The 27,724-nt window shown below is 39.2% G+C and overlaps 1 protein-coding gene across 2 annotated transcripts; it reads right to left on the bottom strand.

Moving 5' to 3' along the window:
- Positions 1-1,483: 1,483 nt before the first annotated feature.
- On the bottom strand, positions 1,484-24,371 carry LOC136749920 (transcription factor MafG). Of its 2 annotated transcripts, none has more exons than XM_066704572.1 (3): positions 24,214-24,371; positions 9,918-9,983; positions 1,484-8,966 (listed from the first exon to the last, which is right to left on the bottom strand). In XM_066704572.1, the coding sequence occupies exons 2-3, from the start codon at positions 9,951-9,953 to the stop codon at positions 8,514-8,516; spliced, it is 489 nt and encodes a 162-aa protein (XP_066560669.1). In that variant the 5' UTR covers positions 9,954-9,983; positions 24,214-24,371; the 3' UTR covers positions 1,484-8,513. The 2 variants fall into 2 exon arrangements, with proteins under 2 accessions (XP_066560669.1, XP_066560668.1); XM_066704571.1 differs by lacking the exon at positions 24,214-24,371 and adding an exon at positions 23,778-23,996.
- Positions 24,372-27,724: the final 3,353 nt, after the last annotated feature.

The following is a 27,724-nucleotide window of genomic DNA, read 5'->3' as shown; positions in this document are numbered from 1 at the left end:
AGGCTTGTCCCAGATTGGCCACTAAATCACCTCAACACTAGTATTGGTCAGATTCATGTGCAATTTTGGGTCAAAGTCCAATCACTGGCCCCTGAACAGGAAATCAGGCCTTACAGAGGTTTCAGGTAATAGGGAACTTGTTTAGTTTTTCTTTTAGATGTCTCTCTAAATGTTCACAAAATAAGAATAAATCATTATGTTTCATGGACACATAATGCAAGTGCCAATGGTCAAATGACCTGCTTAACAATGTACATATGACATAATCAGTGTGAGGCCAGTAGTGGGAGAATCACACAATAGGTAGTGATTTTCTTATCGATTCTCATCAGCCTTGCAGAATGTAGTACTTCATGAGGAGAAATAATTTCCTCATGCTCTTCAGCAATGCCTTTTGTTCCCATCCTTACAATTACTTTAATAAAAATGGGAGAGTGTGGATTGCAGGATGAACCAGATGGGGTGACAGATCTTGAACCAGATGAAAATAACACACATGAATGTGCTTTGTCCTTAAACAGACAGAAGCAGACACTCAAAACTAAACACAAACAGGATGATAAAATCCATAGACAAACAGGGTTAGCCTGCTCTGTCACTCCAGCTCACCGAGTGTTTGGAATAATGAAGCCCCAGTGGCCACCCCTATACTTTCTTCCTAACAGTCAAACAAGACTCACTCTCACCACTGGCCTTGGAAGCAGTGTGGAAGTGGGTTAAACATCGAATACCCGTTTGCAGCATCCTTTACAATCTGAAGAATTCATTTCCTTAATCACAGAGATAGCAGAATTTCAGGGTAAAGGAGTTCACCTATACAACACATTCACATTATATATGTGCACAGCCTAGACCATACATGTGTATATAGAATAAGACAAGTCTTAACGATTGATCTAGATTTTAAAAAGGAATGGTCAAAAATGGTTGATATTTCTTTGTATATATAAATTATGTATATACACACAAACCTAAACACATACATACAGCTAACATTGTACAGATCATGAAAGGAATGACCGTTCTGGCTACTGAAGCAATTTACAGTATTATGCATAATTTAATGTGTCCAAGTCATGCATAAGATATGTAGGTGTCCTTGCATATAAAGTACCATGTATTCACAGCCCTCTCCACACCCGGGTTCAGGAAACAAACAGGGAGATAACTCCGTGTCCTCATTAAGGGCAAGCACACCTAGACATCCTTCATGATTCTGTCATGTTTTACTAATGTCAGGCCAAAAATACGTCCACAGAGGTTGCTTAAACTGGGTCACTTGGTAGCTTTTTTTGGATCGTGCAAAAAGAAAGCACACTGTTTAAATGGTGAATTTGTGTTGAGGTTTGGCTTTTTTTTGTTGTCGTCTTATTTTATCTTATTGTATTTTATTCCTGTAACAAAATGGGTCACAAAGGCTTAAGGAATAAAACCAATATTGAGAAGGATGTAATGTTCACATTTTAAAAAGAGAGCACAGGTACTTTTTCAAAATGTGTTTATTGGTCATATACAAAATAAAGTAAGCTGTATATCAACAAACATACAGTATATACATCAATAAATTAATGACGCCTCTGACTGAGAATGAAACAGTTAATTTCATGGTTGTTATATATGAATACATCATATTACTTATCTACAGATTTCAAAAAAAGTACAATAATTTAGTTAATAAATACTTACAATTAAATGGACTTTTATTTTTATGTATTTTTTTCATACAATGTACTGTGATATCATAATTTATTACACCCCAGACAGAAAAATAACAAAAACAGATTTTATTATTTACCATTTATTCATAAAACTCACTACTTTTTTTATAGCTTTAATTTCTCACTTTACACTTTTGAGACACATAAACCTATTCTGAAGAGCAAGATATTAAAACTTGCCAAATCATATACTTACCAGTTGACACAGACGTGTTTTGATTTAAAAATAAAAAATAGCCGTCTAAAGCTTAGATTTTTGTCACCTAAGTGCTGATAAACTATTTCTTCTTTAAAATACATATATTACATCTCACTTGTAACCAAAAAGGTGTAATAAAGTAAAAGAAGACTGCAGAGGTACACACAACAGTGCTGTTAAGATAAATATCAAATATTATCAATAAAAAGGGCTTAGATTTTCTTTTCTTTTTTTTTTTTTTTTCTTTTTTTTTTTAAACAAGTTGGGGGTGATGTTAGTGGATTTACCCAAAGCATGAAGAACTTCACAGCATACCTATGTCCTAGCAATTGGTCTAGCAGCAAGATAGGAAGTTTATAATTTAAACTAACAACAAACACTGCGTGAAGTTTTCAAAATGCAGTGAGTAAGCCTTTTCCCCATTTGCTCCCCTGATAAAAAAGGGTGTCTGATCATTTTAGTCCCCCACTTATCTTATAACCACTTTCCTTCCTCCAGGTATGTCTATAGGCTACACATTTTTGATTCAGATAATTTGTTTTTCAGTCTAGATAACAAGTAATAACCCACTGTTTGAAAAATAATAGATAAGCCACTGGATCCTAAAAGGAGTCCACCTGGTTCACACCAGAAAACATAAAACTGTGCAAACCCTTCAGTGTGTAAACTCTGACAGACTATCCCAATGTGGCTGCCACCCAGACACGTATTTTGGGGTGTTTTATTTTTTTATTTTCTTTCATTTCTGATATGCAAATACACAGTATTGAATCAATATCAAAAGCCGAACTAGAAACTGAAGAAATTCATTTCTCTTGTGAAAAGAGTTTTCAGATATAATTGGGATGTGGGAAATATCCATGTTGTGCCACTCATTTTGGTTTCTACACCCATTTGGTTTATCTCCCCTTGTAAGGACCAGTTCTGACAATAAGGTGACCGCAAAAATGACCAATGATAGACTGCTATAATGTGCACGGAAGAGTTATTTCACACGTGCACATACAAAGAACAATTAAAACAAAGAACTGCTATTTTACAGCAGCGTGATTTACTTAAGAAGTGTGTCAGTCCAATTGAAAAGCGCACAAGACTCAATGTACGAGATGTGCTGACCAGGTTTTATCTGTGATCCGGGGAACACACGATGGAGATTCAGTTATCTTTTAGGAAGTCAGGCCTGAGGGTACCAACAGCAGCCACAAATATTTAATCGGTCACAGAATGTTGGAACAGCTTATACTTTTTTCCCCCCACTGTTTTCTCCATTTCCCATGCCTTAAGGGATTTAGGCACTTCAGATTAGAAATTGCGGTCTTGGATGGAAGGGGGAGGGCTAATTTGTGCTTGGATTCATTGTAGAATCAGGTTTTTCCTTTGCTGATCAAGTCTAGGCTTTACAAGTCAGGGAAACTGAACCAAATGGGGAAAAAAACAAACCACAACTATGTAAAAATTGCTGCAACAACAAAAACAGTGTTGATTTGTCAGCCTATATCATAATAAATGTATAGATGTGCAGCGAAAGGAAGGAAAGGGTTATTATATGCTTGGTGAAACTGAGGGATAAGGGATTCAACAAGAATCATAGATAGATATGCACTCTGTATAAAACTATTGACTTTTGTCACTTTACAACAATACTACTCATAGCTCAGAGCTCTAGCCTCTCACTGCAGTCCACTGAGTTGCATATTTAAAAAGGTTCACTTTTGCACAACAGTCACCACGACGTACACAAGTACGCCACACGTCTCCAGAAGAGAAATGAATGACACAAGGCGCTTGCTAAAACAAGCACTTAAAAACCTTTACACATTGTTCACAGAGGGTAACACTACAGGACCGCCACAGCAAAAAGAGAACATTAACATTGAATCAAAGCAATGCCGAGAATGAGGATCAAATCCATTAGAACAGTTTCACAGATAACCAGTCAAATAAAGATTTCTTGTTGATTTCTTAAGAAAAAACAAAATATTTTATTTCATATATATATATATATATATATATATATATATATATATATATATATAATAAAATGCCTCAGGCGTGATTTCCAGTGTTCACAAGTTTTCAAGTTAAATGCAATTTAAAGGCCAAGCGTTGAGAAGAAAGCTAGTTCAAAAGACCAGCAATTCGACAAGGTTCTTTCTTCATTGTCACTCAAAGCAGCTTGCCTAAAACCTTTGTCTCGTGGGCTTAGCATCTTTATCTCTTCTCCTAGTATTCACGGTTGTGTGTCTGAAGCAAAAGCAAATAAGCTTATTTACTTTATAATGTTATTTTGCAGGTTTTTCAACAGCTTTTAAATTGTCATAACAAATATTTTTATCTGTACTTGCTTGTATGAGGGAGGCGGTGTTAAGGTCCACTTTAGAGGTAATAGTTTCTGATATCAGAAATGTTGAGTGATCCTTTGGCAGCATTAACCCCCAGTTCCATCATGAAATACCAGTTTTGATTTTGGCTTTCACCACCCCCACCCCCAACACACATTGTTTCAAGCAAACTCAAGCCCTTACTGATCAGAGAAGCCCTAAACCACAGGTGCACAGACTACCTGTCGCAGGTTTCCTAAGGGCATCCCTTTGTGTTGTACGATATGGTCCCAAAACATCGAGAGTCCGACTAAACAAGTGCGCTCACAATTATCTGCATTCCTGAGCAAATTTCTTCACGGCAGAAAGCCATCAAAAAAAGGCAGCATATTAATGGTCTTCCTTTCAAATCATAATAAAAAATGTATATAAATAAAGAAATTATGCACAAAATCCTTGCAAAGGTTGAGTACTACTGCACAATATGAGCAGTGATGCAATGAAGTGAGGGGGATGGTTCAAACAAAAGGGATTATGAGGTACAGAGCATCATGCAAAGACTGTAAATATTAAAATGTGGCAAATCTTGTCAATTTTAAATGTCCTTTCAAATCCACTGGTTTGAAAACCCACAGCCTTTCTTTGACAATAAACTCGGAGAGCGCATTTTTAAAATTGACATGGACAGATACTACCATAGGAAACACTTGGCCTTTAACTATTTAACTTTTCGTCCGGTCAGTATAAAATTGGAACCTCAAACATTGGAAAGTGTGGTCAATCACGGCTACTGTCCACTTGCACAGGACCTTCATGGTTTTCTTTCCTCCGTCTGACTAGAAATGTCTCAATACTCACTCGTTTCCTTTTACGGATCATGCCAAAGCATGTTAGAAACGGTTTTCCTCGTTCAAGCTGAAAAAGATGATAATCCAATAATAATCTAAGTTTTCAGTTGTCTTTATAAATACGAAGAAACTAAATGTTTGAAAAACAAACAAACAAAAAAAAACCAATACTTGCTCGTAGCAAAAGAGTGAACTGCTTTTCTCTAATATTTATAGATCATTTATAATGGAGATAAATTGAGCAAAATGTCCCCTTTTCATATTTAACATAGCACAGAGATTAATATTTAGCCTTTACACCATATGGGTGTATTTTGGAATTAAACCTTAATACAATTACTTTCTACACATTCAATTATTCATTCTTAAAAGTTTTGTTAACTGGCATAAACTAAACTCTGTGTTAATAGTGAAAGCACGGCTATGGCTTCCTTAAATTACAATATTAGGGTTCAGTTTGTATTAAAATATGTTAATTTTGTTTAAAAAAAGCTACAATTAACAAATTTATAAAAGCCCTTAATTATGAAAAAAAAAGTCTAATGTTCTGATGGCTAAATAAATCCTTTGCCCGTCTCTGGCATGTAAATTTCACTGGTCTTTTAAACAGTAATAAGCCCAGCGACTACACCTACTGCACAGCAGTAAAACCCACCTTTCCATTCAAAAAAGAAAAAAGAACAAAGGCCCCTTGCAAGAAGGCAGTAGCTATTATGACATGACATTTGTTTTTACACAGTGCAGAAGAGTCACACATCCCTGGCATTAATAAAATAAAATACAAAATAAAAAAAATTATATCCAATTTTTTTTGCATTAAATATAGCAGAGAAATATACAGAAATCACACATCACAAAAATAACTTGGTTAAAGAGTGGTGATGTATACAGCTGCTCATTTTTAAAATGCATTTTGTTTTTTACCTTCAGACCCCCGCAGTAGTTTTGTTATCCAAAAGCTGAGCAAATCTCCCCACGCTAGATCAACAGGAATACTTAATGAAGCCGAACACCAATTCTAAAGAGCACACACAAAGACCCCGCTTTGCTGATGCCTAGGAAACTGCTTTCAATTTCTCGGCATTTGGAAAATGTGTATATTACCACAGTGCATCTCGTACATAAAGATTAGGCTGAGCCTGCTCCTGTTTCGGTGTTGACACACTCAACACCGGTAACATACAAAAAAAACCCTTAGGGTTCATCAAAGCTGCGAGGCGATTTTCATATATAAATTTCCCTGCTGGAGAAGGGGGCTTCCATTAATATGAATCCCAGTGGCTAAACCACAGAGTCATTTCACAATAAACACAAATATTTCTTAAAATAGGCATAACTGAAATTTTCCATATAGATTCAGTCCAATTAGATTTGTGTTTTTTTTTGCATTTACTGGCAAATTATTTTTGTATTGATCAGTATTTCAAATTAAAACAAGGCCAGAGGGGAGTTTCAACAGAAACCAATGGAGGGGGCCTGAAAGAAAATGGGCCGTGTTTACGTCACCAGTTATTAATTTAAAGAAAAGTACAGCATCACATCCATATAGTGAACAATACTGTCACCTTGTCACTTAAACATCACGCCACGCGCTATTCCACAATACGCGCCTAGTCACTAGAAAAAGCTATCGACTTCAATAATAAGCCACTTTTGGTACAATTTGCAAAAAGGATATCAAACAATTTATTTTTTTTTGTAGATTTTTTTTGTTTTTTTGTAAGGTTTTTATAAATAATGTAAGATACTCTATGTATTTATAAAAATCAAAACTTGAACGTGGACAAAGATCCTTAGAATACATACACTAACAACTTTATAGTAAAGCTTGTGTAAATACACTTTTGTCTATTTATGTGGTCAGCTAGTCCCCATGTTAATATACCCCAGAAAAATAAAGTGTTTGCCATGTCACAACTTAGACTAGATTGGACTGATGGATTTTCTTTTTTGTTTATACCTCTTATGAAAGGAAACAAAACACAGAACTAAAAAATAAATTTAAAAAAAAAAACATCTAAATTGTCACCATTTATCACAGAGGTTACAGATATTAAATAATTTTCAGTGTTTTAATCACAAAATATTTTTTAAATGGTATAAAATAAATAACCTCTAATAAGCACAAAGTGTTCCTTTCATTTATCCAACAGACCTGGTTATCTATAGTTTATAAACTTAAGCACGGGATCCCTAACTCTGACTACCGATGTTTCCTGAACATAAAGATTTTATTGCCTTCCAGGTCGAATATTCTTCATTACAATATTCATAAACGTCTACAAAGAATACCAGCTTATTCTAGACATGGACAATATTACAAAAAAATAATAATAATGTGTAATTTCCCAAAAAACAAACACTTCAAATATTTATATTAAAAAGGAAAAAGGACTACCCAATCACATAAATTGGTAATCTGAGCAAATATACTTCACTGCCACTCTGATACTGTACAGCTCGGAAATATATGAACACTTACAGCTTTTAATTATTATATATTTTTTTCAAACTGTTTGGTCAGTGCAAAATATTAGGCACAGTTTAGAGTAGGGGGGTGAGGGATGGGGACAAACTAGAATGGGTATGGCATCAACCCCCCTCCTATAAAAGAGATGAATTGTGCAGAGAAGAACAGAACAGAATTACTTTGAACTTTTCGCCAATTAATACCACATTCTCAGCTGTGCTTATTAAAAAAGGGATGAAATTAATTCTGTCTATTGGCTCCATGAAATGCAAGCTCATGCAAAATGAGGAGACTGATCTGAATAGCAGGTTGTCTTCAAAAGCCTCCAAGCCAGTGCATTCAGTACATTTTTAAGTTCCCTGGATGTACTAGGACGGAAAAAACATAGATCAATGATTCTATATTTATATGACAAACCAGGTTAGCAGAAACTAACAAAACTATTAGACAGAATACAGTTGGACCCATGTGAACATCACCTCAAACATTCAAAACAAAATTTGGATTTATCCAGAAATGTCTTCAGCATGACATCTGGATGTATTGGGCCCGGCTTACCACCAAACCAAATATGCCATTTAACCTTACTTTACAGTGTCAACCGTGAAGCCCAGGTGGTGTCTTGTGTGTCCTGCAGGGTCCAGCCTCTACGCCTCAGCATGACAGAGGTGAAGTGAGCGGCCTGCAAGGGTGACGGGCGGGACAGTGGTAGAGCTGGCCAATGCGTCCTCTCCAAACCTGCGCCAGCTCCGACCACACCGCACAGCCAACCCCCATAGGCCGCACTTCTTCCATCTAAGTGTGAGGGTGGATGGGAGTGGTGGTGGTGGTGGTGGTGGTGGAGGAGGAGGAGGAAGAGGGAAGGGGGTTGATTCGGGTAAAAGGAACAATGACTTTCTGAGCTCAATTATGATGCACTGACCAGTTCATCCCGACGACCTGCCACCCTGCTGGATACTAAGACCTAGCGTCTGTTTTTGACTTGACTATTGTGATAACGCTGGTGGTGGCCACCTTGCCCGGGATGAGGGGGCCGATGACCGAGGCAATGGGGCCCCGGGCTGGAGTTACGGGGCTGCGGGCGACTGTCCTGGCGAAGTTCTGGAGAGCCTCGTATTTGGAGCGCAGGGCGTCCAGTTCCACTTTCATGCTGGCGTTCTCTGAAGCCAGCTTCTCCACCTCCTGCTGCAGCTCGGCCTTCTGCTTCTCCAACTCCTCCTTCTGCGTGACGCGCTTCACGCGGCAGCTGGCTGCGTAGCCGCGGTTCTTCAGCGTGCGCCGCCGCTGCTTCAGCTGTAGGATCTCCTCTTTCGACAAGCCACGCAGGTGCTGGTTGAGCTCCCGCACCGACATCGTCACCAGCTCCTCGTCTGTCAGGCTTGTGCCATTCTCCCCCGGTTCCCTTTTCACCTGTGGGGGGCGAGGGTAGGAAAGGAGAAAAACTAAATACATTGTTGTTGTTCCTTTCAGTTTCACGCTATCATCAGCTTCCATTGATCTACTGCTGGATCTCTACAAAACATTTCCGCTTGTTTCCCGGTGACACCAACAAAGCTTCTTATTTCATGTTCCGTCAATTCATTCGTTCTAGTATAGAAATAAAGCTGCAAACTAAACCGTGTCTGAATACAGTTCACCACTGGCCACATGGTTATTATTCACCCAGGTGACCCAAATATAAATGCACATAGCAATCACATTCCCATCACTCACTGTAGCCTTGCACTGGGCTGCTCCTATGGATATACACAGGGGTTAGGATTATGGGCGCAGAGATTCATTCTGGGTAAGAAAAGGGAACAATAACTGTAGATGTAGCAAGCAGCAGGGTGATCTGAAGAACCTCTGAGTTTTTTGTACTCTATGTGGCCAATCTTTCTAAAAAAAGAATGAGTAGCGAAATAAAGTTCGACTTTGAGAATCTGGGAAATCACCCAAGTGTTTTTCTTTAAGACTTGCTACCTATAAAACACACACAGAGTCGTCAAAATCTGAACAAACTCCCCAGCGATGTGGTTGAAGCTGAAAATTTGGGAACATTTAAAAATACACTGGATAGGATCCTTGGATCACTTAGTTATTAATGGACACCAAACGAGCACAATGGGTCGAATGGCCTCCTCTCGTTTGTAAACTTTCTTATGTTCTTATCTGCAGCCAGGCACTGGGTATAATGCTTTACTTTAAGATAATTAAAAAGTTACAAAATCATAAGAAACTGAAAGAAAATAATTCTACTTTGATATTGGACCAAATAAATTAGTATATTCACTGAGATAGATCAAAGGCAACAGCCAGCAAACAAACAGATAGAAATTATATTGTACAGGGACATGAAGTTTTGAAAGCACCATCTCTTACCTTTAAGGCCTTGCTTCCCTTGTTAGTGGTCGTCATACCACGAGAGCCTGTTCCGACACCACAGGTCTGTGGAAAATAATGAGACCAGTTTAAACCTTAATTAATATTAAGGATTATTTATTTATGGCTGACAAAGGGACTGTCATTCAGTAAAACAATATACAGTGAAGATTACCTACAATATTGGTTTTCAATAACAAAGATTTGTTGAACTGCAGAAACACTAGCTGCACCGAGGATATATTACTGTTCTGACACATTTATTTCTATCTTTGCAAGGAAAGTGCTAAAGCAATCTCTTTATAACAACGTGTAACTCTTAAGGAAACACTGCGATGTCTGAGCTGGAAGGAGGGGGGGTGCGCGCAAAAAAACCGAAGTGTATAATACAATCAGACTTCGTTTAAACATCAAGAACCCTGCCACCCTCTATGGAAGGTGGCTGCCTTTCTCAAAGTAGGACACTGAAAGTGAAAAAGATAGCAACCTCCAGTTTCCGGTTTCCTGTCAGCTCCTTGGTGGTACAGTGGTTTACAACCATTTCTAAGAACGCAAACAAATCTAGTTTGTAACTGTCAAAACGCCTCCTAACCAGTTCGCTTTTATGATTTGTTTTTCCTCCTTGCCAGGTTCGAAGCCTGAGAAAGGTGTAAAACGAGATAACTTTAGAAAAAACAGAGATTATGTTCTTTTAAATGAATAATACAGATTATTTTAAGTGGAACCCCTCATCACAAATATGTAAGATCACCAGGCTGGATTGTGGGATTGGTTTGGATCAATGTTGCATAAAATCACACACACACACACACACACACACACACACACACACACACACACACACACACACACACACACACACACACACACACACACACACACACACACACACACACACACACACACACACACACACACACACACACACACACACACACACACACACACGAAATCCCCAAATATGCCAGGATCAAATCAATCAGTCATACTACATTCTACCAACCCCTGCCCCGCAATGCTGTACAATAGGTAGGATTCCCCAGTCACCAGATTCATCTAGTGAAGTTCATACTGTGGTTTTCAAGTTTCCACGTATTGATCAGAACTGTATCACTTCAGCCTACATTGACAATAGTGCGGTTTGGCCACAATTCCAGTGCACACAAGGTTTCGTCTACCAAATCTTACATCTCAGAATCATCATGCGTTGTAGGAATGAATTTATTTAGGTATGATGCAAACCTGTGTGGTAACCTCTCAGAATGACTTTTTTTTTTTTTTAAAGGAAACTGTAGACTATTCTGATCTTCTCTTCTACCTGAATGTTATTCACCCTAATGTGTAGATTTGTCGTTACCCTTGTATTTTCATGTATATGTGGAACATCATATTTTGCTTGTAAAACCCTGTAAGATGCCTAGCATAGTGAAAGAGTAATTACTGTGGTGAGGTCAAAGGATAATCCGCACTCGTGAACAGAAGGAACTTGGGGAATTCCAAACTGTGGTTGAAAAGTAGTACCAAAACTAGACCAAACTGAAATAAAAAAAAAAAAAAAGTGAGGGGATTTCCTTGGGGGAATGAAAACCTAAGAAATATGAAAACTATAATAAGAACTGTAATGACTGGATTTGGCAGCAGAATACACCAGGCTGTCCTGAAATGTACAGCTAGTCGGAGGGAGGTTAGCAGAGTCACAGGGTCTGCCAGCTCTTACTCTACAGACAACAAAACCTGTGTCAGCAAGTGACCTGGCGCTCACTGCCAACGATTTTGCCCACTGCAGACACCGAGTATGCGCTGCGAGACACGGGGACAGGGCTGTGGGGGGAGGGGGCAACATGCCGAGCACTGCTGCTAGAGCACGGCCTTGCTGGAACTGCAGCAGGGCATTGCCTTGGAAAAGGACAGGTACGACAGGTGGGGCACCTTAGCCAGACGAGGAAGCGAAAAACAATACAAAACAAGGGAAAGTAATCTGACTACAGCACTTGAAATCTGATGTAATATGCTTAGATATACCACAAATACATAAAAATAAAAAGGCCAACATGCTTAATACATCAGAAAGTAGTTCATTAAACTGCTTTAATAAAAAAAAAAATATATGCCAGAGAATTGTTCAAACCTAAATGTCTGTGTATGCATATACATGCACACATATGGTTTACAGCATCCAGGGTGCCTGAATAGAAAGCATTTGCAATTTGGTGCGAGTAGTCTCACACGAGACCGACAGACAGACCGACGGCCTAAGTCATAAATCAGCCTCCTGTAGTCCTGTGTTCCTCTTTTTCCCCCCCAAGCGAGCTCATCTGGGACTGGGCGGCAGACTAAATACTGTTAGTCAGGCAAGGAGAGCACCGTGCAAGAAATCCCACACAAGGACTCGGACCAGGGCCGTGCTGAGTTTGTCAGCTTCAGACCTGTCCTGTTGAACATTTGCTGTTCATTAGAGAGATGACGGGGGGGCGGGTGGGGGAGAGAGAACGGAAGTTACAAGAAGGCCAATATTTAGAAGTATTACTAATAGTTTTGACACTGAAGGAGTCTTTACAACTTCCACAAAAATGCCGTTGGGAAACAAGTAAAGCATTGTGTGCCGTGACGGGGCAAATATCATGAGATCAAGTCATCCTGGCTCAGCAGATTCCTAATCTCTACCAACACCAATAAACCGCACCCCACAACTCAGCACTTATCCCATAATGCACCCGAGAAGCCCCACAAACAGCAGACACAGCAGGCCACTTAGGAGGATGGGACGGTTTGTAAAAATGCTAAACCAGGAGGGACATTCATTAACGGCTTTAGCATTTTCCTACTTTGTGGGTTTTGTCCATCCATCGTACCGAAAGTGTCCTCAGCTACCTGGCAAGTTTCAGGGTATCTGAACCAAGACGAACCTACTAGAATAGAGGAAAAAAACAAAAAAAAGTGGCAAAAAAAAAAAAAATGTGGTTTAGTAATGTGGAATGAAACCTAAAACACATCAAATGAAGAAACAGAAATCAACAACCCAAATTATTAAAAAAGTTATGTTCCTATGTTAAAGGCCAATATGCTAGGTGTGCACAACAAGCAGAAGTTCAGTTAAATAAAAATTAAGAAATTCTTTATAGAAAGTCTGCAGTTCTACCTGTAGATTTTATGAATAAGGATTCAAAGATTAACATAAGGTTGTTTTAATGTTGTTGTTTTTTAAGCAGCATGGCATATTGGAGAAAATTATGAAAGAACTCAGTAATTTTGAAACCTAAATATGTTCATACATGGTGGTTGAGCTACTCATCTAAATAGTTTATAAATGACAAAACAAGTTAAACTTAATTAGAATAATAAAGGAGGTCTCTATTACAATGATCTAGTAAATGAATCCCCAGCTTACAGCCACAGATGTCAGTGAAAATGTTCACCTATATTGCAACTACTCCACTCCTCACCTCTTTTGCTTTACTTCACTGCTCCAAACCCCACCTACAGAAACTGTAGGTCAACCATACATTTAACATTTATCCCCGAGAGGAATATTCTAAAAGAAACAAATGAAATGGGATGACAGAAAAAAAAGAACAAATAAATACATAAATGTGACGTAGAAACAAATTTAGCACGCAGCTAAATAAAGAAAATCGTAACCAGTATCAGCCAAGATTAGAGCGTTCCTATCATTTCAAGGGAGCGCAAGAAAACGTGAATCAGACACCCACGGGCACAGAGGGGGTGTTGACAAAGAGCACAGTTACCCACATTAACCAAGCTGTTACAAAATTGTGATGTTAGAGCAACCATTGTAATGCTTAATGAAAGAGTGAGCCAGCTTTGCAAGTTGCACCTTTTAACCACAAAGTAGATGTTATTACCATTAGATTGGAAGAAAAAACTGGGAAAGGATCAAACTTGAATTCTGAACTGAGAATTTGAAACATTTAAGATATTTGCAACATGGAGGTGACAGTAGTTCATACCTACTGTAGATTTCTCCTATACATATAAAAATCTATATATATATATATACATATATATATACATACATACATACATACATACATACATGTATATATATATATACACACACACATATATACACACACACACAAAGGTAGGAGGCACCTTTCACAGATAAAATAAATTCAAACTGGGTTAACCTCCTGATACTATTAAAAAGGGCGATTAAAATATCACATTCAAATCTGGTGAGGGTTGGAATTCCCAATATATTAATAAAACAGCAACAGGGAATTTCTGTCTGCTCTCGTGGTTTAAAAATATATATGCATTGTGGACCAAAGAAGAAAAACAGGGCGGGGAGAGAGAAAGAGCAGCAGCAATGAATGATTTTAGCCCATGGTGCATTTTCTTGTTGTATTGCAATGTTATTTCCCTAGAGTGTCTTGTGAATCCTGTCTTTCAGGAGAGTACCTCCGTGTAAATAAGCTAGAACAATGAAGAGCAGATCTCATGATGGCAACCACAGCAGGCAAACAGTCACTTTTCATAGTAAAGGCTGCTGTTCTGTGACATCCCTGCTGACAAGTTTACCCTTTTAATATTCATGTCAGAAAAGCTTGCAAGGAAGCATCCTCTTACACAATGCAAAATGTATTACCTCCAGTAAACGATTTCACCCCTTTGTGCATATTTAGTGAGGGAGGCAGGAAAGCAAGGACGGAGATGGTGCTGGTGGGGGGGGGGGGTGATGGGGAACTAGAAGTGTCTTTTGCAAGCGCAGGCTGAATTCTTATGAATCGCCTCGAAGAATGCTGACATCTCTGAGCTGATTACTTGTAGGAGAGACATCACACCCACAGGAGAAAAAAAATGCTGAGTGTGAACAGAGAAAAAGAAGGGAGGAGAGAGGGGAGAAAAAAAAAAAAAACCTTGAAACTGCATCCTCAACACATTTTCAGGAGCTTAAGGGGAGGGGGGTGTGAAACAAGGGGGAGAAAGAGGGGGGGGGGAACAAAAAAAAAAAAAACACCAATGTCAGCAATGACCAAGACCAAGTCTCCAATTAGGAAGTTCTAAACTTGAACTAACCCGAGAGAGGTTCTGCTCACCCCAGCCTTCAAACCATGCTGCTTAATAAACTGAGGAGATTAAGTTAAAAAAAACTAAAGAAAAACAAGAGCGAGGGAAAAAAAAAATGCTGAACTGGCAAGATTCTGCAAGTGTGGCGTTGTCCCTTAATGATCTCATCCTTTTGTAGCCGCCTCAGAAAATGCTACAAGGCTGTCAAGTGCCGTTCACATTTGTTAATTAACAGCATGATTATTTAACAGTACCCTAGTGCAACATGCATCTCCCGTTTGGAATATTTATACAATAATTTATTGGCAAGGGTGAAGGCATCTAACAATACACAGAGGACTGCCAGCAAGGTTAATCCACGGATTAGATTAACTTTAAAAAAAAAAAAAAAAAAAAAGAGAAAAACAAAGGGGGAGAAAAACACTGCCCCTTCCACAAGGCAACGCAATACAGTGAAATTCTTAAAAATCCTTGCCTTGCCTCGCCGAGCCTGTCATGATAATGAAGTGATGTTCCTCACCTGTTGTAGTGCTCTGATTAAAGCACTGAGATACTGATGAGTGATCATGCTCAGAATCACTAATGTAAAGAAGACACACCCACCACATCGCCTTCACAGCTCCTCATCTGGAAGCAGGCAGGAGACATTACTGAGACTCGCTGCTTGCAACGTTCTGCCGTTTCAACACTGAAGGCTGCGTAGACAGACATGCGATTTAAAATTCCTGGAAAGCCATGTTACCGAGCGCAGACAGCGTCAACACGAGCAGCTAATTAAATCAATACAATGTTAAAAAGATATGCGAGAGAGCATGGTGCAATGGCAGAGAGCAGATCTGAGGAGGCAGATAAAATAAAGTGAACATCCCATGCCTTTAAACACAGAGGTACTCAAATGTTTGGGTTTTTCTATTTTTGTTCCATTCATTTTCATTAATAATTGTTTTGGTCTGTGTTTTGTCTGTGTTGTTTCCAACCAGTACAGACCTGGGGGATTGCACTGGAATGGTGAAGCAATCCCCTGGCACAGATCACGAGAGGACATAGCACACTGTAATTACTCATTCAAGGTTTTGTTTTTGTCAAGTTCACTTTTGCGAAATCCAACATGTCAGACCTCTAGTCTGGAAAGAAACTGACTGGAAAGGAATTTACTATTCAAATTCAGAAGACAACAAAAGTTGCACCTCAGTTTAGCATCCTGCACATATTCTGTAATGTCGGGGTATGGCACAGAAACTTCTTACTAATGCTAACCCATTTAATATACACCAATCAGCCATAACATTATGTCAGTGGGTGGGATATATTAGGCAGCAAGTGAACATTTTGTCCTCAAAGTTGATGTGTTAGAAGCAGGAAAAATGGCCAAGCGTAAGGATCTGAGCGACTTTGACAAGGGCCAAATTGTCATGGCTAGATGACTGGGTCAGAGCTATCTCCAAAACTGCAGCTCTTTTGGGTTGTTCCCGGTCTGCAGTGGTCAGTCCAAGGAAGGAAAAGCGGTAAACCGGTGAAAGGGTCATGGGCGGCCAAGGTTCACTGATGCCCGTGGGGAACGAAGGCTGGCCCGTGTGGTCCAATCCAACAGACGAGCTACTGTAGCTCAAATTGCTGAAAAAGTGAATGCTGGTTCTGATAGAAAGGTGTCAGAACACACAGTGCATCGCAGTTTGTTGCGTATGGGGCTGCGTAGCTGCAGAACAGTCAGGGTGCCCATGCTAACCTGTCCACTGCCGAAAGCGCCTACAATGGGCACGTGAGCATCAGAACTGGACCACGGAGCAATGGAAGAAGGTGGCCTTGTCTGATGAATCACATTTTCTATTACATCACGTGGATGGTCGGGTGCATGTGCGTCGCTTACCTGGAGAACACATGGCACCAGGATGCACTATGGGAAGAAGGCAAGCCGGCAGAGGCAGTGTGATACTTTGGGCAATGTTCTGCTGGGAAACCTGGGAAATGTCCTGCCATTCATGTGGATGTTACTTTGACACGTACCACCTACCATTGTTGCAGACCATGCCTTTCATGGAAACGGTATTCCCTGATGGCATTGGCCTCTTTCAGCAGGATAATGTGCCCTGCCACAAAGCAAAAATGGTTCAGGAATGGTTTGAGGAACACAACGAGTTGTTGACTTGACCTCCAAATTCCCCAGATCTCCATCCAATCGAGCATCTGTGGGATGTGCTGGACAAACAAGTCCGATCCATGGAGGCCCCACCTCGCAACTTACAGGACTTAAAGGATCTGCCGCCGTCTTGGTGCCAGATACCACAGCACACCTTCAGAGGTCTAGTGGAGTCCATGCCTCAATGGGTCAGGGCTGTTTTGGCAGAAAAAGGGGGACCTACACAATATTAGGCAGGTGGTCATAATGTTATGGCTGATCAGTGTATATTCAGAAAGAAATGAAAGACAAAAAAAAAACAGCACCTTACCTAGCTTTCCAGTGAAGCTCTTGTCTGATGTCCTTCCTGTAAAAGAACCATTCTATACATGTGCTAACCAAGGTGGGGTCATGGAATCCACATACAATGTAGATGCACACAGCAGAGGTTAAGCCCTGCAAGATTATACTGGGAATCTCTTATTTAAAGTTCTGGCAGCACAGCAAATAAAAAAAACCTGTACTCCACATCCATTTGTTCAAACGAATAGCCATACTCTAAAACTGTCTCCTGCTCAGAGTATATTTAAAAGAAAAACGAAAAAGACAACTGGATGTAACCCCAATAAGGATTGCATTTCAAAGGGTCTTCTGCCATTGTTGACCCTTTCATTGTTGCGTTTCAGAAGCTTACAAGACCCTACTCGACTCATTCCAACTGACAAGGCAGCTTAGATTTCACTACTTCTCCGAAATTTAAATGATCCCACCCTCCCCCTGGTTGTGTGAAGTAAATAATTTTACAATCAGTGTGCGCCATACAGCGTTAAATAGTGAATAAAAAATTAGACATCTATGGTGACTGACACGCCGTTGTTGTGGAGCTTGCATCCCATTTATATATATATATATATATATATATAGATACAGCATCGCGGGCAGATAAGAGGCAAGCTATTAACTACTAGGTATTCAGAGCGTGAAATAAGGAGAGGAAAAAAAAAATGTTCAGCAGCTTTCTGGAGGAAAGAAAAAAAATCACAAGATCAGTGGTATGTGGTATTAAGGGAGAGAGGAGAAAAAAAAATCTGTCTACACGTTTTCCATTTCAGGTACTAAGTCTGTGTGTAATGACAAATTTCCTAACACAAGCAAAAAAAAGATGCACTGTCAGGGGATTCAGACTGGTTTTTTTTTTTCCTGCTAGGTTCTTCCTGTGGAGGACCTTGTAGGTTAATTTGGTCTACCTTCTACTGAGATAGCCAGAGTGACAGGAGATAAGTTAACTAAATCTAAGTTTTCCCCTCCCCCACTTTCCTTTTTCCCCTGGGGCAGGGAGGAAAAAAAAAAAGAATACCATTGCAAATAGTTTCACTACCCAAGAGACATCAACAAGCTGGGAGATGTTTACCCATATAAAAAACACAACAACAACAAAAAGAAGGTAGATTGCATTCTGGGCAGCACTTTCACTTTCTGCAGAAAGTACCTGAGAGGAAACCACCCATATTTCCAATTCATTAGCTGAAAAACATTCCCCACACACCAACTGTCCCAAATGGTCAACACAAACTGTACAAGGGCAAGCATGGTCCTTTTCTAAAGTATTGAGATCAATCCACCTCACCCAGCACTGAATTCTTCTCGGTTTTAGCCGAGTGGGATTCAGGATTTGGACAGGGCTTCTAAAGATCTATCCATCACAGTCTTAAAAAATACAAAATAAAAAGCACCTACTCTTGCACCACAGTCAACATGAGATACACAATTCGTGTGGTGATACTCCAGGAGTGGGCATGCTCCGTCAGCATATTCCATCAAATGAATTGACAACCTGCTAATAACACAGAGCACAAATCACTCGTTTGATGGAAAATACGCTTTAGCTCAGCACAATGTAGGAGAACAGCAAACTCTCTGACAAGGAGACTACAGTCCCTTTTAACTATGATAAAGCTTGAATCATGATGGTTATGCAGCCTTACAGCAGCTTTTAACAAAACTGAAGCAACTGACGTTGAGGAAATGTGTGTTAATACCAATACTGGATATATATTTTTTAATTATATTCCATTAATAAACTTTGGTTAGTGGGAAAATTCAGCACAATTCATCCAGTCAGAATAACACAGCACAGCAAACATTACGTATGTGAAAATTAGTAATTTTGTTCAAAATCTAGTGACCAATTACATTTCACATACAGTTGTCAAAGGAACCTTGTTCAAAATCCTAAAAATAACATCACAAAGAAAGGAAATTAACTCTGTGATTCAATAAGAAAGAAGGGGGAAAATAAGTCATTTCAATTTCAATTCTAGGGCTTGAAAACCAAGTGAAAGTTACAGTGGATCATTGGAAGATAAGAGCTTTATATATTTAAAAAAAAAACTACAACTCAAAAACACTTTTCTGTAGCACAGTGCTCTATATCTTGCTGTAATACACATTCTAGTTTTCACCAAACTCCCAATAGATATTCATAACTGAACCCTAATAATAACGGAATGAAAACCAGACATGAGAAAAAAAAAAACACTGTTTTATGTTTTGTTTCTTCAGTGAGACAGAACTTAGTATATTTCATTTTCTTATTCTTGTACATATTTTAAGAGTGAAAAAGTAATTAAAGAATAAATATATTCTCATGCTGATTTACACACACACAATCACACACTACACATACACACCTCACCGGGTGAGTTTCAGGAAGCAAAGGATTTTTCTGGTTGAACAAGAAAACTCAATACTCAGTTATGTCCTACAGCATGTTAAGTACAATTTGAAACAAGACTTTTTACCAGGCTATCACTATTATTACTTCCTTCAGGATACTTGGCAACACAATGAAGACAAACAAGAATTCTCAATATTTGCTATAGACAAAGTCTTAGAAAAAACACACCATAATCCCTGATATCTATGCCTGAATTGGGGAAGAGAGATCCTGGATTTCAGCCCAGACACTGGCAGGGGACCCAATTTTATTAAAACCCTTTTAAACATCATGACATGTGAAAATATCCCAATTGTGTATTATATATTTAAAAAAATATGATATGGTACAGTCTAATTGTACTCCACTGTGGACTATACAATAATGTCCAAAATCCACAGAATCCATTATAGAAATGTACATGTTTTTGTACATGTCCCTAACTCTATATGAACTGTTTGACAGCCTACATGATATACTACCAAACACACAGACCAGTCAAAAAGAGCAACACATCGAACCAGGATTTGTAAAGGGGAAAAAAAAAGTTGTAACCTTACTATACCCATCTACTGCTGGTACTACACCATTGCAGCCATGAGCCTTTAAATGTGTGGCCTGTAATGCCATTCATAGCATTGAATAGCATTTCCTTCAATTGCTAGGGCACTGTCGCTCACTGAAATTAAAACTGAGAAATATTGAAAACAAAACAATTCAGATGGTGAGGAAACTGAAAGAAAAGTAACTTTCGTTTCCACACTGGGAGGTACAGGGAGCTGTCTGGGGAGACTTCCCTTTGTGGCATTTCCATGAATCCCATCAAATCCTTCAACAAACAACCCCTCCCTCACGACTGTTGCTCTGGTTCAAGAGGGGACAAAAAGCTGGCAAATCAAACAGTCATAGATGCGTAAGCTTCTGCTTGGAATGAGTGTGTTCATTACGAAACAACCGAGCCAGGAAAACAGAGGACACACTGTTTTTGTTTGTTTGTTTCTCCTGGTTTACTATTTCCCCTTAGAGTTTTAGAAATAGTTTGTTGTTAACATTATGCATAAGAGACGGCATGCTATTTAAAGGAAATCTATCTATTTGATTGGAGGGAAAAAATATTTGATAAATGCATACTACCAGTTCCTCATACACGGCTCTGAAACCCAGTCATAAAATGCAGAAATTAAACAAAGTAGAAAACATCAAAGAAGCATACATTGAATAACAACAGGCACAAAAAACACAAATAAATAGATGCCAGAAGACAAAAAAAAGTAAGTGATCACTGAAAGAGTGAAAAGGCTAAAATGGTAATGGGCTGGACACACTGCAAAAAGAACAGACGAAAGATGGACAAAAGAATCTATAGAATGAATTGAAAATAGACCTAGAAGATGACTACAAAAAAGATGGGAGGCTTAAATAAGACGATACACTGGTGTGACCTGGAAAACAGACACCATAAACCAAAACAAGTGAAAATATCTTGGGGAGGCCTTCATCCCGCAGTGGATCAATATAGGGCGATTATGATTATTATATATATATATATATATATATATATATATATATATATATATATATATATATATATATATATATATATATATATATATACACATACATACACACACACACACATATATTACAATCCCAGAAGTAAAATTACATATCACATAACAGCACTTTACAGTCACAAGAACTACAGCACAGCTCCCCTCCAGTTCCTTGCTCCTGGTGTCCTTTGAGTTTTATCTAGATGTGAGCAGTCAGGTCCAATCAATACCGTGCCTCAGCTTAACTCAGTACTTTATCCAAATTGTAGTAATTCTCATCTGATTTTTAACTTATGCTTTGTATACCAAGAGATAAAAGATAGTGATTTATGGAAAAAAACATTAAGAAGCACAAGCTTAAAAGATGATTTAGGGGTTCAGTCACAACAAAGGACAGAGCAACACAGTATGTTGCCTACACAGTAACATAAGCCATCACAAGCCCGTTTTCAAAACACTATATTCAAAACAAAATAGAAACAATGTAACAACAACAACAAACATATATTGAAAAGCTTTGTTAAGAAAGTCCAGTACCATGAAGCTAGTTATGTGGGGTAACATACTAATATTAAGGAAAAGAAAACATATGAATAATAATATCATATTTAAAATAGGTTTAGAGTAGGCTGTATGTTTTATACCTTTGAATTGTAAAGATGAAACCGGAACACATTACTGCAACAGCAAATATTTCTCATAGTTCCCTCAAAACCATTAATTGGTTCCATTCCTCCCACTCCCACGGTATCATTTCAACTGATGCAACTGCAGGTAAAACCAGGGCTTTTCTGCATCTCAAAAGGGCTGAGTAAAAACTTGTAATAGCCTGCTTTCACCTTCACCCTTTGGGAAACGACTGGAGATGAATGGTTCTTATTTAATGAGTAGCCAACATAGTTTTATGTCTACAGCCCCAGGCAGCTATGCCATTGTAACCAAGGACTAAAATGGATAAGTGACTGAAAAGGAGAAAATATAGCAAGTATCAGAGCGGAGCAGTTTTCTTTTCTTTCTTTCTTTAAGGCGTCACATCGCCAACATACCAAAATTCCAACAACAACAACAACATACAAAGCATGGTAACCATTCGCATTTGCCACACACTCTGATCCCAGGCCACACGAAAAACACAACTGCTGCGAAAAGAAACAAGTATGATGAAAGAGTGTGATTTTGTTTCTAGAGCCCTGGTATCTACAAACTAGATATTGATGCTCCTGTATTTAGAGTTTGTTTTGCGTTTGCTGGACAGTGACAGTTGGGTCGAGTGTCTACAGGTAACAGACGAGCTTGCAAAGTTGATCAAATACCCAGTGAGAATGTACAGCCCAAAGCTTGGACACCCATTAAGGACTATGCCCATAATGGTGACATCATCAGAAAAAATAAAATCTCCAAAGATGAAAAACATATATAGGCTAAAGCATAGTGAGAATTAGAGAAACCCATGAAATTCTTCTTAGTGGTGACCTGACCCAAATACAAACCCAGCAGGCCACCAGAACTAAAAGACAGGACAAACCACACCAATGTAATGAAACAGACTAAATATGGCTGGTTTTACTTCTCCTTTCTGTTCACCCCTGAATGACTTTAAGAATTTTAGCAGGAAATTTCCTATTGCGATGAATGCACTGTGTGTGTGTATGTGTGTGTGTGTATACATATATAATACATAGTAGATTATACACAGATACACAAACTGTGTGTGTTTGTAATTTGAATTATTCATTTGAAATATTTATAAATCGATTAATTTCGTTTAAAACATATACTGACTTAAACTATACACCTTATGTATTAAGAAGGTCATAATAATGGTTTTCGAGAAGGATGTGAAGACTTTTGACAAGACTACAGGCACAGCACATGCCTTACACCTGCGTAGAACCATCCACCACATTTTCAACAGAACAAATACCAGATTCGTAAATAACGACAAGAAGTTTCTTCTCCCTTTCCCTGTCATGATTTGCAAATGTGCCGATTGCAGTGACATTACCACCCTAGAAACCCTTTCCGTGGCCATTGGGCATGAACGCCGGATAACAAACACCATCGATCCTGACCACCGAGCCCAGACCTTTGTCCGGCGGGCCATGTTAGTCACCATGGCTCCTCAATACCTGCGAGTAAACGTCAAAATGTAATGTGATGAATCAGCACATGTGATACTTTCCGCTCATTTGCAAACTGATCACTGATTTATAACACTGTCAAACAGAGCAGCCGCGCACAAAACACCCATTCTTGCGCCGTGTCCAGCGGGGTCTACGGCAGCACCGCATCGATTGCTTTGTTGTGATGATGGTCAGTTGTGACACCACATGCTCCTGTACAGACATCTCCCTCTCCTTTCTTCTCCTTCTCCACATACAAGCCGACTTGAGGACACGATCCGCAGCTAGTCCGCCACGAAAGAAAGCCGAGGCTCAGCTCACCTCTCCAGATACACAACGCAGACACCCAGACCGATCCGTCTGCCGCTCAAACAGCGCTGCCGTCGCCCGCGTCTCAGCGCCGCACAGCTGTGATGAAACAGCAGCTTTGCCCCGTTCAGATGCATTTCACATTTCTCTACACAGCCTCAGCCCGCACCTCGATCCCCCCGGAGCCCGGAATCCCCCTGTGGCTCCTCGGAGAAAGCGCCCGAGTGTGCCCGGCTGCGGGGGTACCGCCGTGCAATGCCTAATAACGACCCGATCGTGATGAATCAGCATGTCTGGCCCTTTAACGCACTCTCACACACGGCGACATGCACACACCGCGGAGACACGGGCGGCAGAGGGGAAAGCAAAGGCGTGCACACTCAGCAAAATAACAGCCCGCTCCTAAATGTGCCACCCGCGGTCGACACAAACCCGCCGCCGGACTCACCAAACTCAAGGGAGACCCTCTGTTCCCACCGCCGGAGGTCTGATAGTGAGTATCGGGAAGTGCGGCGTCTCTATTTCTGGGTGATTTGTAAAAAAAATTACTCCCTCGCCTTCTCCTTGTTGATCCCTTTCTCTTGTGCCGGAGCCAGACGTCATATGATGTTTGGTCACGTGGTTTCATTCATGAAGGATCTACGCAACTGGCGAAAAGGCTTAAAGGGACAGAGGCCACATATTTCCCAAAAGCGCATTCTTGCACACATCGCAGGACGCGCTCTTTAAAGGGACAGCAGAGCGCATGTTTCGCAGCTCAAGCGCATATACCCTGCTTGTCCGCTTGCAATCTCCTGTTGATTATTGTCTTCATCTGTTTTGTGCTTGTTAAGAATTATAAAGTTAAATTGCTAGGATGAGAATGAAATAAATGTATGTATACTTTATTATTAATAATTATAAAAATGTTATGCTCATTTCGTTTTAACTTGTATTAAAAAAAGAATGCAATTTCCATAAAGATCAGGTGTAAAAAGTAGCAGAGAAGTCGGAATAGTGAAAATGTAACCTATCTGAACTTGTTACACTTGGTGCACATGGGTGCGGCTCCTCTCCTGAATGCTGAATGGAAATCAGTGTTTAAGCTAGTCACCTGCAAACCTTTTCAACTGGTTTCCTGAACCTGACGTGCTTTTTCGGCTCTGGCGTTGGGTGCCAGGCATTACTCGATATCCAGGATGATTACAACACCTTGCAAGAATGTCTTCAAGACGCACTGCAGAACAAGAGCCATCCCGTCTCTGTAATAGAGCCTTTTGACTTTATAAACGTGGAACTTCATTTGCAAAACGTCGAAAATAATGTGCATTTTTTTGCTACTTTTGATAGCTAAATAATAATAACAACGTGTTTGTATTTGCATATGATATTCATCTGTGGAAATGCATGTATATACGTATAAATTAGCTTGTGCATATAAATACATACATTGTTTAAATAAGATTTACTGATCGCATGTGTATGCTACTGTATCTAAAATTCAAAGCAAATGATGAATATATCCTCTTTAAAAAATACAAATAAAACTTTAGAGTACATATTTTTCAGCCTACTGGTAATTGTGATGTGGTATTCGAGAGAAGATATTGCGAAGGTCTATATGCTTTGAAAAAAGGGCTCTTTATACTTTAGATTAGTTGGACAGTAACAGAGCAATTTAAAGTATAATATTATAGTATATATAGTAATTTTAAAGCAATGAATGCATTTATCAACCAACATTAAAATAACATTCGTTTTACTGTTAACTGTATTATATATGTCTGAAGAGTAAGATTTTGTTTCACAGGAATAATTTGTGAATACATTGTATTTTCATGATTGTGTTTAACTTAAACTGTGTTTCAGCTTTCTGTATATTATATAAACACATTTGAAACATCTTACAACTGATTTATTTTACCGCTGGGTGTATGTGGCATTTTAAAGCAATTTTACAAGCTATTATAGCACAATAGCTTTCTGTATGTGATCCAAACGGCTGTTCAAAGAGTTTAAGAATGTCCTCTGTCAATCCTGCATTTTGAAGAAATGGCCCACTTACTACAAAGAAAAGCATAGTACTGATTGTAATGGATGGGCATTGATCAGTTATTAGTGCTCTCCACAGCCAACGGCCAGGTCAGAGGTCTACAAAGTTTGGCTCCAAAACCCACAAAATCGTTATAGCACAGGAGGCAGGAGAGGGAAGTGAAAGTGATGATTCACCGTAGCTGGAGGGAAATGGTTTTTACTGGTCGAAACACCAAGCCACATCTTCTTCCCCACACAACCCAGCTGCATAAGAATGATAAAGCATCAAGTGGGATAACTCTTCTCATTTACAATGTTGGCTCATTTAAATGGAGACTTTCTGGTTATTCATCTCAATGAAAGGTCAAGTTTTGGATAGGGGAAGGCAGTGTCACAACTGGAGCAAAACTGTGCTGGCAAAACAGTCTCTAAACACCGATTGTCTTTTGCAACCTAATTAAATTGTTAGGCAGTTTAATTATTAATGAGCATGATACAATGGAAACCTACATTTCTTGCTGAGGTGTTAGAAACACACAACCTGGAGATTATTGTATGTGGTCTTTGAGGAAACTCAGTGCTGAAGCAACAGGGGGCCTGCTACCTTATTACACAATAAATGCTGATTTGTTCTAATGTGATTGTGCTTACACATGTTCAGCCGTATTCAGTTTGTGACTCACAGAGACCTAAATAAAATTGTGCGTCATTGAAGTACACCTAACCTTTGACTGGGAGGCTATTTTTACTGTTGACTACATTGAGAATGAGCGGCTGAGATCCACCAGATGTCAGCCTCGACTCAGAAGAGCTCAGTCATACCTGTGAATGCAGCTGAAGGGTTAAATATAATTTCACTCATCAAAGATGTTTCCACTTGTTTCGATCTATAGCTTCTCTTTTCCAATGTCACACCTAAAAATATATTTAATCTTCCCGTCTTTTATGTGATCTTCTTCTAGGTCTTTTATCATATCTTAGGATCCATCCAATAGCTTCCTTTATCCATCTTTGATCAATATGTACAGAATGTAGCCCCATACTGCCCTAGGGCTTGGAATTCAGCTTGAGACTGTCACTTTCTTCTCGTGAATCCACTGAAGGGTGGTGAGCTGGTGTCAAGGCCATCGCCAACAAACACACATTCGACTTCCTCTTCCTCAGAATGGGAGGAAGCACACAAAAGCCTGGCAGAGTCGGGATGCATAATGAGAAGCAAATGAAAGGCGTCTCAGACTGACTTATCTAGCTGGAGAGGCCTGTGAGGCAGTGAAGTATAACCTTTTGAATAAAAGAGGGATTACTCCAAGACTTCATTGCCTGGCTGTGATGGTAACAAAAAATCCTTAAACACAAACAAGCAGAACGCATTGCAGCCCATTTAAAATTATGACTTGCTAGGAAAGAGAATTGGAATAAAGCCTAGGGTTTGTCAGCTTTCGATATTCACAGGGTACAGAGCTGTTCAATATAAAAACATTGCTTTCGAAACAACCGTAATTTTGATGTTCTGCACTGTACAGCTTCCCTTCATCTAAACACAAGTGATACTCAAAACTATGAAGTGTGTTTGTCATTCAGATGCAAGGCAGGCTTGACTGTACTTTAAACATGTGAATGCACTATATGAATATATGTATATAGCTGTGTGCATTTAATTACACACACTTATATATAGAGGGGGGGGGGGGCACACATGCTCAAACACAAATGCATGTGTATGTATGTATGTATGTGTATATATATATATATATATATATATATATATATATATATATATATATATATATATATATATATAGAGAGAGAGAGAGAGAGAGATTGAATAATTAAATGCAAGTTCAGTTCAGCCTTGATGCCACACACCCCAACGATTCATTGCTCATGTCAGACCGATCCATGGCCTTATTTCTTGAGACTGCCCATCTGAATCCAATTATCATGGT

The sequence above is a fragment of the Amia ocellicauda genome, chromosome 5, assembly GCF_036373705.1.
Source record: "Amia ocellicauda isolate fAmiCal2 chromosome 5, fAmiCal2.hap1, whole genome shotgun sequence".
NCBI classification, from domain to species: Eukaryota; Metazoa; Chordata; class Actinopteri; order Amiiformes; family Amiidae; genus Amia; species Amia ocellicauda.
The sequence above is the reverse complement of the archived record's forward strand: the minus strand, read 5'-3'. Positions and strand labels throughout refer to the sequence as shown.

Bases quoted from the DNA above. Each gene is read 5' to 3' on its own strand.
- LOC136749920 (XM_066704572.1), bottom strand. From the start codon at position 9,953: ATGACGACCACTAACAAGGGAAGCAAGGCCTTAAAG. The intron at 8,967-9,917 runs GTAAGAGATGGT...CGCCCCCCACAG, and splicing joins AGGGAAGCAAGGCCTTAAAG to GTGAAAAGGGAACCGGGGGA.